This window comes from Pleurodeles waltl, chromosome 9 (genome assembly GCF_031143425.1).
Source record: "Pleurodeles waltl isolate 20211129_DDA chromosome 9, aPleWal1.hap1.20221129, whole genome shotgun sequence".
NCBI classification, from domain to species: Eukaryota; Metazoa; Chordata; class Amphibia; order Caudata; family Salamandridae; genus Pleurodeles; species Pleurodeles waltl.
The window spans coordinates 784,631,335-784,647,871 of NC_090448.1; the positions used below are offsets into that span (position 1 = coordinate 784,631,335).

Here is a 16,537-nt window from a genome sequence, read left to right on the forward strand (position 1 = left end):
CCTCCTGGCATTCTTTACATCACCAGAAACCCTGGGCTTTTTGCTTCAAGACATTCAGCAATTTCCTATGAGCTGCCGAGCAGGCCTGGTTAAACCACCTACAAGGAGGACTTGTTCGGGAAAGAACTGAAACAGAAAGACCCATTGAAACCAATCTACAAAGTTGGGACGATTCACGTACAATCTCCTCTGTAGTTAAAACAGCTGCCAAATATGACATAAGGGAAGCCCCTGAAGCCTCTACATTCCCTTTTTTTAAAACCACTGGATAAACCTTATTCCATCTTCGTTGCACTCCCTTGCTTTAGAGAAACTCCCCTTATTGTGACTCCCTACTTTAGGAGGGCTAAACAAAAAACCCAGGGTCATCACTAGAGGGTTGTGGTCACTGAGGCAATTACTAAACCCTAAAATCTTTTGAGTCACATGCTCTGCGAACAGAAGTATATAATCCATAGTACTCCCAACCCGGCCATCTGTAATAGTTGGGACATCAGAGGACTTAAGGCTGCAAACTTCTTGTGCAAATACTAGGTTATATTATATGAGTGCCTCATTAAGAGCCTCCCCATAATCAGTATGGACAAAATGGGACTCATTACCATGATAACTATCTCTAAAACCTCAAATTCTAGTATTGGCACAGGAACACATGACAATATTGCACTCTCCCAACCATATAATATATGCATTACAACCGGACTTTTGCAAGAAGCCCCCCAAATACTCATCTAAATCATTGATAACATGCCTTGCTGTTTGATTAAAAATATTATATTAGTAATTGATTAGAATAATATCACTCTCCCCTGGGGAGGATAACCGTGTAATCAAAAAATGATAAGAAGATCTCAACTTTGTTATTTTAAAGGCTGGAAAATTAACAGAAAAAAGGAGGCCAGGCCACCACACGCTCTGTCCACCCTAGACCCAGAAACGTGCTGAAAAAGGCATGAAAACCATCAATTAAAAAATCCTCCAGCATTCAGGTCTCTTGGCTGCATATAATATTGTGTTTTTAAAAAAATTAATCCAATCTGGGTTTGATAGTTTTCCCTGGTCTCCTGCAATATTCCAGGAAACAGTTTTCCAGACACTTATGGCTGGGCATATTCTGGGCCCAGATCCCTTACTTACGCCCTAGCTGCAGAGACAGAAGGAGTCGAGTCACACACTGGATAATGATGTGACACGGTGGAGCCCAAAACCACCATGCTTGTAAGATAGAGATGGTCAGGGGATGCACCTGCAAGCTCTTGCGTCCTAACCACATTCCGCAATGCACAGCAACAATCAAGGTCTTCTAGTGAGGCCAGAGGTTCGAAAAGGTTGTGAGTTGGAACTGCAAAACTGTAACTAGGACAAAAATGTGAACGTCACAAGGTCCCCCGGTGAACTATGGACAGAACTGAAAGCTTGTACAAATACCTCAAGGTCAATACCTGTATAGAATCATGGGAGCAATACTGGTTACCCAGGGAATCGAGAAAGAATTCTACCAACCCAGTGGACCTTAAGTTTACTATATAACAATCACTCTTTGATTCTTTGCTACCAGGGCCAATCCTGGGGGTTTGCCTGGCCATTATTATGTCTGAAGAAGAGTAATTTACCCCTCCTATCTGATTCCTAAGCCAAAAAATAGTCCTGTCTTTTTTAGGCTTTCAGAGTCTTCCCAAACCACAGGAGCGACAGGAGGGACATTTTTCAAAGCCAAGGTATATGGAGTACACTCTGGAGGTAAATGTACGAAGTCCATAGCCCTGCCCAAAAGAGTGAGGAGTTGACATAAGTATTATTACCAGAATCTCCCCCCCCCCCCCCACCCACAGCCATCAAAGGGTGCTGGCATTACCCCCTTGACGCAACCATTATTAACACCCAAAGTCATTGTACATATGAATAGATGTATGCATTTTTTATTTATGACTTTTTTTCATTACATATGGGTGGTGGGACACCAAAACCTATCTCTAGGCCAAGTCTACAAATCTACTCTGCAAATGGTGAGTTTGGAAGAACATTATCAATTCCCAACCAATTTGTCTTCTATAAAGACAGTTTCCTTAATCATGCTGAGCCCTTAATTAGAACTTTTATTCTCTTGATGTGGTTGCTAGAAAAAAAAGTTCCAACTCTTTCAAGCAAATAGTCTCCATCCAAAACTGACACTTCGATCACTGTAAAATGTACAGTATGTCCGCCCTTAACGGGCATCTGTTTATTCTTAGCTGCATTAAGGGCGGCCATTCTGTACATTTTACAGTGGTTGCGGTGTCAGTTTTGTTTGAGCTTCTGCTATGGGAAGACATTCAATGGATCTGGTATCCGTCTAAAAATGTCTTTCCGTAGCGGACCTTTTTTCTATTGTTGGTCCATGGACGTGGTGCTACAAAGTCTTTCCACTCCCTCTCCTTTTCTGGGATTTCAGGATTTATGCAGTCAGAAAGTATTCAAGATGTGATGAGAAGACTATTAGGGTGTCTCCTTCAATTTTCTGTCCTGATGATGACCCTGCTTTGAATAGTCTTGCATTTTGGTGTTGAAACGTCGACAAAAAACTTCTTAATGTGGACTGTTAGTTAATTTTGACTGTGGATTGTGATACTTGAAAAATAGTATCTTGTGGAACATCATACTATCCTTTACAGTCACAAGCATAAATTAGTGTATACAGCACCAGTTCACTTTTTATTCACTGTGTCACTTTGCACTGTGCTGCCACAATATAGGTGAAGCGTTTATTTTGAATATTAGAATGAATTGCTTTTTACACTGACTGGTTGTAAATATGAATAAATTACATAAAATGTATGAGTAATCCTTTCATGAGAGAAGGGTGCCATTTAATACTTCTGCTGTGGACGTCAAGGGCTATACTTCCCCCATTGTGACATTTTGAGCTTAGGGATGGAGGTCATCAGAGGTATTCCACAGGTTTCCAGCATGTTTTTTTATTATTTCACTCCAAAATTCCTTGTTTTTGTTTACAGCTGACTGTTAATATAACGGACAACACAGATGTCAACACCAAAGCTCCCCAGCAGAGCTCTAGGTTGCCATTGGGAGAAAAAAGACCCCCAACTGTGTCCCATAGTTTACCATGTGGGAATATCCTACATCAGTCACTTACAAGGGGCCTCCCTGTCTATTACTGGTAAATTGTGTGTTTCAGGATACCACCCTTTTTGTTGGGAGGATGTCCTCCAACCCGCACGATAAAATCCATGCAGTCATCATAATATGGATTTTCTTTCCACCAAATCAGGTGTGTTGTTAAACTGTTGCAGTCAAGGAGTAGACTCCTTGAAAAGGTCTTCTTACTTGTCATAGATGAGGCCTTCACCCCGTTCCTCTTAAGATCCTCTTATTGCTTGGATCGGTGGAGACAAATGACATGCCCAGTTATCCCTCTTCAAAAACACTGTGAACATTCCATGGAAGAGGTTTAGATTTGAAAAATATAAATTACTGATTTTTCTGTGTTTGACTTTGGAGCATAAATCAATATCCCATCTCATTTAAAGCCATTTTATGAAGCTTAATTAGGGGGAAAACGTGTAAATTGGGTCTCTCCTTGATTGGCTACACCCAAGAAAGATGAATATTGCTCCTTTTGGAACATAAAAATCCTATTCAGCTCTCTCAACAAGTGAATATATACAGGTCCGTAACTGGAAGCATTTTGAGCCTTGAAGTCAGACCTGCGTGTCCTTGTGTATGTTGGTGCATGGACACTGGAGGCACCCTGATCCACATTTAGGATGTCTCCACCACGATTCTACAGTTTTCTGCAGAGGCACAGGCTTTGCTACTAGTATCCATAGTTTCACAACTGAATTGTGAGTACTATATGATTGTGATGATCTAGCCAATGAAGAAGAAATCTTAGCATAATCCAGAGTTTTTGACCATTTCAAACGATGGTCTGAAGTTCAAAAGATACAGCAAAATTTAAAATAAAGGGGCAATTTAGCTGTACTACAAGACTTACCCGCCCTTGATGCCCCTGAGCACTGGAATTTTCAACCACAATTGATAGCTCATATGGCATCGGCCGTGGTAGTTGTCAACATCCCTTTATCACAACTGTGTTGCCCAAGATGATTCCAGTGCACATAGGGAGACATAGGCCCTCATTACGACCTGGCGGGTTGCTGAATCGGGGATCTCGGCCGCAACACAGGAGCCGGGGGTGTTGCGGCCGTGCGAAGGGTGCAGTTGCACCCGTCGCACTTTTCACTGTCTGCATAGCAGACAGTTAAAAGCTGCACAGGGCCGCGACTTCCCTTTCTGCCAGCCTTTTCATGGCGGTGCAAACCGCCATGAAAAGGGGGACTCGTAATCCCCTGGGCTGCGCTGCCGCGGTCGTAATCCCCTGTAAAGCACCGCCAGCCTGTTGGCGGTGCTTTCTCCAGAACAGCCCTGGCGGTCTTTGACCGCCAGGGTTGTAATGACCCCCATAATGTTTTGATTGCAACTGTTGGGAGCTGAGATGAATCGCGTCTAATTTGTTTGAATAACAAACTTTCTTTCTTTGGCTTAAATGTTAAAAGTAATAAAATCTTACAAAATGCATACAAAGGAAGTCCAAAAGCTGGAGGTTGGGGCCTACAACATAAAGTCCCTGATTGCATCCTCAGAAGAAGTCCATGAACCACAGACCCAGAGTCCTAACCTAAATGCTGTTCCTTGAATGTATTTGGTTTGGACTAAAGAATTCAGGCATTCTCATATCTTTATATCCAAGATGTTCAAGTGTTTTCAATTTGATGTAAAAAACCTGGTCAGAGTTTGAATTTATTGTGCATGTCGTATGTATGCTGTACTATATGTGACACACATTTCCCACCACCCTCCATAAGCTGGGCCTTGACCACTCGGCCAACCCAAGCCCAGAATTCATGAGAGCTTTAGAAGCCAAGGTTTAAACATCAGATCGCGTTTCTAGCAACCTGAAAGTAGGCCTTATCGACCTGTTGTTGTGTTCAGCACAGTAGAGTTGGCATGCAGGCCTGGTGTCCATAACAGACCTCCACAGCCAATCCTGTTGTGGGGTGACCATTCAGGAGGAATGCTGGTCTCGAAGAAAAACACACCGTGCTTGTACATATGCGTGAGGTAGAAGGTGGTGGGTTGCATGACATATGTCTGGGACCTCCTCAACGATTCATAGTGTGCCAGTCCCTTTAGCAAATATGCATTATTTACATGTTATAACTATGGTCCAGAATAAACTGCATGTCTTCATTCAAACTCCAAAGACTTGTTCACGTACACTCACACTTATTACCTCAATCTCCTTATTATGAAGTAGTTCACAGAACAATGTCAAGAAGCACCCTTCGGGCATCCCTAAACAGACAATACTTGGAACAGCAAAGGCAAGCTCCTCCTTCTATTCAGAATGGCTGATGCACTACCCTTGCCTTCCCTCCGGGTCCCCTTCACTGTTGAGCAATTCGGAGATTGTCAATGATTATTGGCAGGAAGGTGCACAGGTTACCAGATGGCCCAGTAATGGGAATAGACACATTGAATGTGAAGGCCAAGAAGCACTCCTCGCCCACCCGGTCTGCGCCATTACCCTGCCTGCGTCCTCGCACAGCCCTACCAGAATGTCCATATCACCCTTTACTCAGGCAGTACTGCTGCTCCTCTCTGACTGGCTCAGACTCTTCTGTAATTACTTTAAGACTTTGCCTTCACTCTTTCTACTAAGAGGACCGTGGAGAGGTAACTGTTGAAAAAGTGCTTTGTGAGGGAGTATTCTATAGGTCTGGTAAAAGGAGAATAAACATTCACGCAGTCACCCTTTTTCCACACTACAAGGTCCTGTGTAAGGTCCATCTCCCCGTAATTAAAAATAAATAAATCCAAGCCCCTAGGCCAATAGTGACCATAAATAAAATCCAGCTCCATAGCACTTCCTAATCTTCACCTCTATACTTCCCGGAGTGAGAAGGGGTGCCTGGTGGCCCGTCAGTTTCATGAACCGTTCAATACAATTTCACACCACAGATCGCGATAGTCCTTGTGGCACCCAGAAAACTATTGCTGCAGGATAAAGCTCTGTCCTGGAGACAACGCTGCCATCACGCCGGCCTCGCCGCAGTTTTTTTTATCAGTGATCAATAGAAACATGCCAATGTGTCCCCACCCACCACACAGGCCCTCCGTGTGCCAATAGCACCGTCGTCAGGACCCGTGCACTCACCATGTCCCCCTCGCGTCAGGAACGGGGTCCGGTTGATGGCGATGGGCACCGTCCCATGCTTGTTGTGAAAATGGTGAACGTGGTGTGTGGTGCTGAGGCTGGAAGAGACCCGCGCCGCCTCGACCACCCCGGCTGGACCCAACAGTACAAGGGGGAAGAGGGCCCTCAGCCAACGGGAGAGGCCCGCCCCGGGCCGGCCGGCGCCCCCTAGCACCGCTGCCCTCCGTAAGAACATGGCCGGCAGCAGGATGTAGGTGCAGGTCTCCCGGGGCTCCATCGGCGTCAAACCCCTGAGTCGCCCATTTTTAATCCCAGGGGCTCTCCGATATCTCCAGAGGAGGGGGTGCAGAGGAAAAAAGTTTCCGGCTTCCAAGACGCAGTTGTACTGCAATCCGTCAATGTTGCGGTGGTTTCCACTGTGCAAGCTTCATCGAGACGGATGCGTGGAGGAAGCCAATGTAACGTAGGTATCAGCCCACGACTGCCTTCCTCCCTCTGCTGAAAACGGAAAAAGCCAATCAATCTACAGAGGAGGTAAAGGAGGTGCTCTTCTCCAGCAGGTATACGGGGTAAACCCCACTGCCTAATGCCCCCTTCTGTCCGGTGAAGATGTAAAATGAAGAGTTATCCCAACACGAAAGAAGATATTGTGCTCCAAGGGCAAAGGGCACAGCGAGAGAGGAACAACGCGTCCCTCCTCCCCATCACAACAGCCAGGATACCACCAACGGGGAGACTTCGGCGACTCTTGGCTCACTGCAGGGTGACTTGGGTACCGTAGGTACCCCCTCAATACTCCGTGCCGTTACAACTGAGGGCAGAGGGCTACGCGCTTCAGCACCATAAACGCCGAGTCGGGGGGCTCACAGACGCATCCACGTCCAAGGTCCGGGAGGACTGGTAATTCTAAAAAAAATATACACCAAAAATAAATAAATAAACAAATGGAGGCGTCCGGAAAAATGACTTCACCCAAAAAAAAACTGCACAAAATGCACAGGCAGTTTCAGGACCCTGGAGAGTCCATTTCAGCTTCCTTTGAAAAATTATCCACAAAAACAGAACATCCCAGTCAATTTAGGAACACTGGTCACAGCAATTCAGTCCCGGCAGGCAGGCAGGCGGCATCGGCACTCCGGAGTGACGTCCGGCTACAGGACATTCTGCAGGATACAGACTTGCATCAGGACCACGGACAGCGTTCTCCATTTCGCACAAGGATCGCTGCCACCTCGGTCCAGCCCTCGAAGACGTCCGGCTGCAAGACCTTGGACAGCGTAGCGCGAGCCTCTGAAGCCCGTCGCTTCAGGACCGTGGACAGCGCGTGCATTGGCCGCGCGGGCGGCTCTTCCTTCAGCACCGGGCGCGCGCTGTTCTCTACCTTGCAGAAAAATGCAAAGGATGGAGGACCGGGAGCCGCGCTAGCAAGGTAGAAAAGAAGGGGGCGGAGGGCTGTGTGTGGCAGGCAATAGAAATACCCAGGCAGAAGAGGGCAGCGGAGTCCAGCGAAGGGGGCAGAGGGGCGTCCAGCCTTCCTTTAGAAAAGACCGAAACGTGGGAAAAATCCAAGCAGGTGGAGAGAAGACAGCGGCTGCACCGAAATCACTGGAGTGCTGCAGCGAGGAAAAAAAAGAGAGAGGGGCTGGCGGGAGCTCCAGAAGGGAGGGAGGGCGGAGGGATGAAGGGAGAGAGCAGCGTGAATCTCTCCGAATCTAATGAAAGCCCTTCCTGAGCCTGATGTATTGCACCTGGCAGTCACTTGGTCTGCTCTGAGGAGCTATTGAATAATTGAAAGGGTCTGATCTGGGGGGAGGGGGCCTTCCCGGGGAAGTGTCTCTACATATGTACATTTCCAGGCGGCTTGCTCTACTCCCCCTCTCTGGAGCAGCTTTAAGTGTTCCTCTCTTGGTTGTGTTTTTTTCCCCTTCCCCTGTTTATTCGCTTCCTTTCCCTTACGCTCTTTCGGTGGCCGGCGTTTTTACGGCGGAGGGGGGCGCTGTCCCTTCTGGTGACCGGAGAGAGATGACACAAGGGGCAGAGATTGAGCAAGGAAAGAGGAGGGGTGAGAGGAGAAGGGAAGAGAGGGAGAGAGAAAACGAGACAGTAAGCTGGAAAGAGGGAGAGCAAACAGAGAGAGTGGACGGATGAAAGGGGAAGTGGGTCAGGGAATGGGCCAAGAAGGCAAGAGGTAGAGAATTAGAAGATGAAAGCAAAGGAGGGACTGGGAGAGAAGAGTGAAATATGTCAATAGGGGATATGATATGTGTGAGGGGATAGCAGGGAGAAAGAAAAGAAAAGGAATGAGCATCAGAAATCGGGTCGGGGTGTGAGGACAACGGAGAGTAAGAGGGTAGGCAGGGACGGGGGGGGGTGCGGTGCGGAATAACGACAGGTACAGAGGCGGTCTCCCGGCGCCAGACGAGGAAGGGAGATGAGGAGAGACGTCTAAGAACGGATGGCTATAGAGATCGAGAAAATGAGAATGAGAGACGGCACTGTCCGGGGAGCGAGAGACGCGAGGACATGTGGGAGGTCGAGCTGGTCATACAGGAGGGTTGGAGAGAGGGATGCGAGGAGAAGAGAGAGGAAAGGCAGCGTGAGGGACGCCGACGGAAAGAGAGAGGAAGAGGGGAAACGGAGAGGGGACGATAGGGGCAGAGGGTAAGAACGGACAGAAGAGAGGGAGGCAAGAAAGGCATTAAAAAAAAAGTGCCTGGGACTGATGAACGGGAGAGGGGCTGGCCGGGGAACAGTCTGAGGTGAAGAAGAGGGGCAGAGAGAGAAAGAGAGGGCGAGAGAAGAGTCGGAGACGGGCAGATGCTGGGGACGGAGAAAGGAGAGTCAGGAAAGGACAACCAGGGGAATGACAGAGGACTGCAAAACGGGCGGAGGACGAGATTAATTAACTGTAAAACTAGGTGAGGAAAACCGGGGTGGGGGGGTTGTGGGGGGGCTGAAACCGAGGAAAATGGAATAAGAATAAACTATTGGTGAAAGGTAAGCTTACAAGAGAGACTGAAAGGAGCGCGGGGGAGACTGTGAGATTTAACTAGAGAGGGCGCCCCACCTGCCCATCCCAGCCAAAACAGTTTTGAACCCCCATTACGCCTTGGTAAATCCAGTCAGAAGGGACATCTACTTACTGGGACTGCAAGTGAAGTTACCGCGTGGAGACAAGGACGCGTATATATTTGTATGAGTAATCAATGTGCAAACACACCATCTACAGCTAAAGTTATCACCGTGGCTCTAAGCACTGTTAACAAAACTCACCAATAATAACCCTACTAACAAAATGCTAATTTTATTGCCTCCCGGACGCACCTGCTCGCCGATTCGACCCACTTGACAGCAGATTTCTCTTGCACAACATTAACCCGCTCAGCTACCTAAACGTGGTGCATCCAGGCTGCCCTGCGCACCTCCCGCGCCAGCGCGCTGGCCACCCACCCACCCTTCTCAGGCGCGATGCCAGCGAAGAAAAAAAAGAGAGCCATCCAAAGCAATATGTCTTTCTTGGCGGTGGAAGGGAGTGTTTAGTGGCCGCTTGAGGGGGACATAAATTAACCTTTTGCGCGCTGGATGCTGTAGGGGCAGGTTGGGAAGGAGGGAACATGTCTTAATGGGCGATGACGGCCTGAAGCCCCGAGGCACGGCTTGCCTCTGCAGAGAGGGATGGCTCCGCTACCTTATTCGCTGACCCAATCGGGACGTTTATAAAGAGCAACGAGGCAGAACCTGACAGTAAACCCATGAGAGGGGACCACGGCAGGGCTGCAGCGACGCCTGCTGCTACAGCCCGGTATTGTCTTAATACTTCGCGATTAGTGCAGCATCGCCTGCCGCCTTCAACTGGAAGTCCCTTAAATGACTATAAAATGGCTCCACTACCACCTGCTGCCAGAGCCTGGGAGCGAATAATAAAAATATATACTGGGGGTTGCAACAAAATCTGCTTCCATAATCAAAAAATAAAAATGATTCCAGGACTCCTGCAGCGCCACCTGCTGCCGGAGCCTGGGATTATCTGAATATCTTTTTCACCGCATGGTGCCGGAGTCTGGAAGGATCTAAAAATGCCTACGAGATAGCTGTAGCACCACCAGGTCTTTAATAAGGCCCACGGGGAGCGGAAAATAACCAAGAAAGTCCGCAGCGCTAACTTTTGAGGGAGAGAAACACAACAATAGGGCGTCCGAAGCGCTTCCTACCGTCAGAGTGTTGGAGAGTCTAAAGATGGCTACATCAGGGCTGCAGAACCACCTCCTGCCGAAGTCTGGGGAAGTCTAAAATTGACTACAGAAGTGGGGTCGCACCATCTACTGGCAAAGTTTGGGAAGGCCTAAGCACTGCAATGAGAGGGCTTTAGCAACGCCTGCCGCTTGAGTCTAGACCACTTCAAAATGATCCTAAAGGTCCTTTGTGGAGCTAAAAGTAACCAGAGGAGGCCTGCAGCACAGTGGAAAGTACCCGTAGGACAGAAGAATCCAAATATGTCTGTAAGCGATCTGCAGCACAACTTTGCGCTAGAGTCTGAGAGAACCAAAACAGCTACAGGATGGTACCTGTGTCAACCGCTACCAGAGCATATAAGATCCTAAAATGTCTAAAATTACTATGAGGGGCGGCTACAGCAAAAATGACTTTGAGGACAACTGCAGAACAGTCAGACTAGAACTATAGAATTGCCTGATTCTTGAGTGTGGGAGGCCCTAAGTTGAAAAAAAAAAACTTTCTTATGGGAGGATTGCAGAACCACCTACTGCCAAAGCCTGGCCTGGGAGTCCATACAGGAACCCAACAGCACCACTTGGGGAATAACCTTAAAACGTCCACAAGTGGTCACTAGCACTGTAGAATGCCGGTGCCTGGCTATTAAAGGATATCAATACCAATTGCTGCCAGTGCCAAGGTTGCATGGGAGGCCCATAGTGGGTTTGCAGCATCCTCTGCCACACAAACCTGGGTGATCACAAACTGACAGCAGCACCTTCTCTTAGAGCTTGGACACACTGATAGAGGACTGTAGGAGCCCTTCAGAACATCCTGCTCCTACAGCCTTAAAGACCCAAAAGAAACACTATAGCTGTATACCTGAAAGCAGAGTGCTGAAATCTCCAAAGAAAGTCTCTAGCTACCTGAAGTTAGATCCTTAAAGACTTGAAGGGAAAGGACCATGCTGCTGGCTTCCGCACGAGCCCTGGAAAAGCCTCTATAGCATGACCACTATGCCACCTACTGCTTAAGCATAACAGAGCATGGCTGAGGCTGCAGTCCGATGGCCGTGAGAGCTAGGCAACCCCAACTGAGTACTACAAAATGGCTGGATAGCTGCCAGAAGGGCGAGAGTAGGGTGACCACCTCACTCTAGGCCATTACAGACTAGTACCTTTGGCTCACCGTTGGAAGGATGGGAAGACCAAAGAAGATGCAGGGGGTTAAAGATATAAAGATGCACAAAAGATACTATGGTGCACGATAAGAACAAAAAAAGCACAGGTAAAAGACTTAAAACACATATTTTACTACCACATTCGACTTCCAGGATAAAATATAATTACAGAAGTTCTAGAAAAATAAGTGTTTCACAGAAAGTTCGTGGGAATGACCATTTAACATTAAAGTGTACACAAGTCTATGGCATGAGAAAGTAAATAACATAGTCCTTCAGTGGATAAGGCAGAAAGACAGGCGCACCATGACTGCACCTGCACAAGTTAATACTATGTTCAGCTCAGAGGTAAATGTTCTTGTGTCCTTGCAAAAGCCTGTTTTTGCTCCCTATTCGTCTATCTACCAACACACATTTCTAGCTGCACGTGATATTGTGCACATATCTGGCTTTAGATGCCAAATCCACAAAATACACTCAGCCCACGAGTTCTTAAATGGCCCAGCCAAGGTTTTCAGTGGAGGCACCGCCACTGGTCTGAATTGATCGCATAGCTATCTCTTGCCATAGTTAAATATGTGCTGGGATCTATAGTCTACCTTTAGTTCCGAGAAAGATGTGACCTTGTAGTCTTCTATGGGACCCGCAAATTGATGATACTTCTGACATGAGGCTTCGGTGGCCCAGTGGCCCATCTCCATCTTATCTTTTATCCAGCTGGGACTAAGCTTAGTGCAGGTTTGTATGGTAACTCTCTGCATGGTAAAGAGCTGAGTGAAGAAGCCATGAGTACCCCAGCACCAGGATCCAGGCAAGAGCCAATGACAGACTTCCTTCTCTATCTGAGTGAGAACTGAAAGGGGAGGGAAACTTCCAAGAGCCCAGAAAACTAAAAAAAGAACTTCACTGGCATGCAAGAAAATACAGGTTTGCTCACATCGATCAGTGATGTAGCCTAGTGGACTTGCCAATCACTATCCATTAGAAATAAACTTAACATCCCTCCCTGAACTCCACCATCATCTGCAATTCCAATTCTTTATCACAGTGCTACCTGTAGCTGTTCAAGTTGCCTGTCGGCCTAGGGTTGACCTCCTTTTACAAACAAGCAGGAAGAGTGTCCACAGCCAAAAGGGGGCTCTGAATGGCTGGACCTCTTTTAGCGGGCTGCTCCATGTCCTTTGCTCTTGGAGCTTGTAATTAGAGTTCTCTTTAAAGATTCACAAGTACAGTTTGCCATAAGTATCTGACCAATTGTGGCCCCTATACCTGAGATATCTAAATATTTAAACCACCCTTGGCACATTTTTAGATAAAGGCCCATGTAGAGTCAGTGACTATGGGCAACAGAAGATCCCACACATGACCAGTTTTCTGTTATTCACCCTTGAAATTATTCTGATTTCTCCAACTTTTACCATGGAGTCTACGGAGGAGCAGAAGTGGCTCATTGTAAATTAGCCTGGATCCCACCACCATTTATTTTTCTACATTTCAGGTTTGCAACTCCACTGATTGTTTTTCGACTGCCCAGGGCCAGGAGCCTCTGCCAGCCGAGCTGTTTACACTTGGAGAGAACTCAACACTGTTGGGCTAGACTAAGCTGAAATGTTTGCATACAGAGGGCCTCATGACGAGTTTGGCGGAGGGTATTACTCCGCCCCAAGTGTGACAGATATCCCACCGCCATATTACAAGTTCCATTATATCCTCCGGGATATCCGTCACATTTGGGACGGAGTAATCCTCGCTGCCAAACTCCTAATGAGGCCCCAAGTATCCACCACTCAGACTTGTAAACGGCAACCCACAGGTTTCTACAAAGTCCCAGGCCGCACTGAGAGAGGCTCACATACGTAGCCCATGTGCTGTACTGTGGATTGTATAAAGAATTAATAAAAAAGAAGTGAACCTGTTGGCTTACAACCAGGGCACAAGTCAGGGGGACACGTGGGTGGATGGCGTCCACCCACTATTTTCACCGGGTGGATGCAGTCCATCCTGCCAAGAAGTTGGGCCCCAGTAAAATATAGTGAATTTGTCCCGGGTAGCGGGACACTTTCAGCAGTGCCTGCACACACTTTGAACAGTGCCTCCATTTTGTATGCTTTCGTTTGTTCCGAGCAGCAATGTGCAGGACAGGAGAGAGCTTTCGTATTTTAAATGCCTGCTGGGCCAGGACAAAGGACAAAATTAAGGGACCATCAGTCCTCCTTTTGTCTGGTTGGAAGCTTTCTGGAGCCTCACAGGTAGCTGCTACGGAGGGAACAAAGGCACAGAGATTGTTATCACTTTAGAAGCATGGTTGTCATTTTGTCCAGACCTGTATATAAACGAGATGCATGCACTATAAGAATGTCAGGTGTGTTGGTTTGTCCCAGCATTTACACATATACCAAGTTAAATACAACAATTTACCTTCATTCCTTTTACAGCGCTGCGCGTGACAATAAATTATGTGTGTGTAAATCAATGTACTGGATGTGTTACATAATACACTGAGGGTTACAAGATGTAGGAGTCACGTCCTTCGTAGCTCCCTGTGCTGTATTAGAAGGATCACAAGTTGTGAACTGCAAGTTACAAAACAATCTTTGTATTAAAAGTAGTAATCCACTTAGCTAGTTACATAAAGTAAAAATTTGTCGTCTGCATAATACTTGATGTGCTTTGCAGGAGACACATTAACCATCAATCCTACTTTGATTCAAAACTGGGACTATGCAAAGCACAGATTTCTCCAGCAAATGCATTAACCTCCAGAGTTGTCCCGCTATTATTATTTTTCCCTATGATATACTGACCACGCAAAGATCTATGCAGCAGGTGTCTTAACTACAGAAGATATTTTAAAATACAAAACTTTGAAACCAATTAAGAAGAAGTGATTCATTGCCACATTTCTCCTTACTGCCAATTTCTTTGTTGTGGAGTTTTTAAAAAATCAGGCCAATATTTATGGGCTTTTGTTACAGGGCAGAGCTGCGTCACCTTGCTGCGCTGCCCTGCATCAAAGGGAAAGGGCAGGAAAGGGCCATAGGTATGGCATACAGTGCATTCCTGTCCTTTCTCACTGCGCCTGCGGTGTTTTGGTAGCCTAGCGCCAACACAGACACCCTTGCAACATGGTGTAAGGGTGTCTGCATTGTAGGCAGGATTGTTTTTGTGGAGGAAGGGGTATCCTTGTGCACAAAAATAACGGTGGGAGGCTTTTTCCTCTTGCTATGTGTGCTGCAGAATGACACACACATAGCAAGAGGAATAAACGAGGGGAAATAAAGATATTTATCCATGTTATGTCTCTTCTGGGGAGGTGAAAGGATTTGGCACATTACCAGGTTTACAAGGTCTTGTAAATCTGGTGATGCGTGAAAATCTATGGGTGTTGCATGGAAAAACCCATGACAATACCCATTGAAAGCCTCCCTTGCACAGAGTAAGGCAACACAGCGATTTGTGCTGCCTTGCCTTACTTGACATCTTTGAGGCCATTCTAGCCATGGAAAGTGGCTTTGCGTGGCCTCATAGATATGATTTCAAGGTTTGAGCCACTGTTGCATCCGAAAAGGTGGTGCAAGTGTCTCATAAATAAACCCTTAAATGTACAGAGGTTCAGATTTTGTGTGTGGGTTGCGTAACCTGTTTGGCAAAACCCCAATGCAAAGTCTCACTTCTTAAACCGCACAATGCACTATAATCTAGTGGCAAAAAACTGCTAAACATATGTCTGAGGTATTAATATCTGATGCCACTTCCTGTCAGGTCATGGGTTGTGATGCCAAGTGTGATGTCACACGTTGTGATGTCATGCGCCATGATGTCATTTGAATACTGCCTAACTTGGTTAGTCCCCCCACTACTTTTTTTTAGGACATGTACCCTGCTCACAACTCCTTGACCACGAGTGACTGGCACAATTACAAGATTGTACGACGGAACACCGACTTTAAAAACAACTACTGCCTTAACAACGAGGTCGGTGTTCCGACCTCGTTCTTACTACTAATGATTTTACCACGAATGCCTTAACAACGATATTTCGTTGTAAAGGCATTCCTGATAAAAGCATTAGTAATAGGCACCATTCACCCTACATCCCTCACCCCACCCCCCCAACCCCACCCCAAAACCTAAAACCCCCTGACCCCCCACCCCCTCCCCAAAACCAAAAACGCCCCAACCCCACCCTAAAACCCCCTGACCCCCCCACCCCCTCCCCAAAACCAAAAACGACCCACACCCCAACCCCACCCCAAAACCTAAAACCCCCTGACCTCCCACCCCCTCCCCAAAACCAAAAACGCCCCACCCCCCAACCCCACCCCAAAACCTAAAACCCCCTGACCCTCCACCCCCTCCCCAAAACCAAAAACGCCCAACCCCCCCAAAACCACCCCAAAACCTAAAACCCCCTGACCCCCCACTCCCTCCCCAAAACCAAAAACGCCCCACCCCCCAACCCCACCCCAAAACCTAAAACCCCCCACCCCCTCCCCAAAACCTAAACCCACAACTTACCTTAGTCGACCCCTTCTCACCTGCGTCGTCCTCCTTTGCCAACTTCCTTCTTTGTACCTTAACCACGCATGTTCGTTGTTCAGAACATACGTAGTTAAGGCACAAAATAACGGAGTCGTGGTTAAAAAAAGCGTTGTTGCGCTTTCGTTAACCACGACTTTTGTAAAAAGAAAGTCGTAAAAAAGGATGTTTCCCCAATTACATTCTGTATTAACAAAAACAACTTTTGTTGAACACGCATCTGTATTATGTGTGACAACAATTGGGGTCTGGGTTTAATTGCCTTGAGTCAAACGCTTTAATCACCCCCTAGAGTGAGTCAGCAGAGAGTAAAGTAACTGAGCGGCTCAGCGAACCAGTACAACAGTATCAAAGATGAGGAAACTGTGAGGAGAAACAACAACAAAGAG

At 47.0% G+C, this 16,537-nt stretch overlaps 1 protein-coding gene across 13 annotated transcripts in view; it reads right to left on the reverse strand.

Moving 5' to 3' along the window:
- Positions 1-16,537, reverse strand: part of NRXN2 (neurexin 2) — a 1,698,261-nt gene that overhangs the window by 458,121 nt on the left and 1,223,603 nt on the right. The window contains exon 1 of one of the 13 annotated variants that reach the window (XM_069207996.1): positions 6,218-7,953. The exons of 11 other annotated variants lie outside the window; for them this stretch is intronic. In XM_069207996.1, the coding sequence (XP_069064097.1) occupies positions 6,218-6,494 (277 nt within the window). In that variant the 5' untranslated portion in view covers positions 6,495-7,953. Of the gene's footprint in view, positions 1-6,217; positions 7,954-16,537 lie in introns of those variants that run through there. One more of the 13 variants, XM_069207995.1, reaches the window with a different exon arrangement.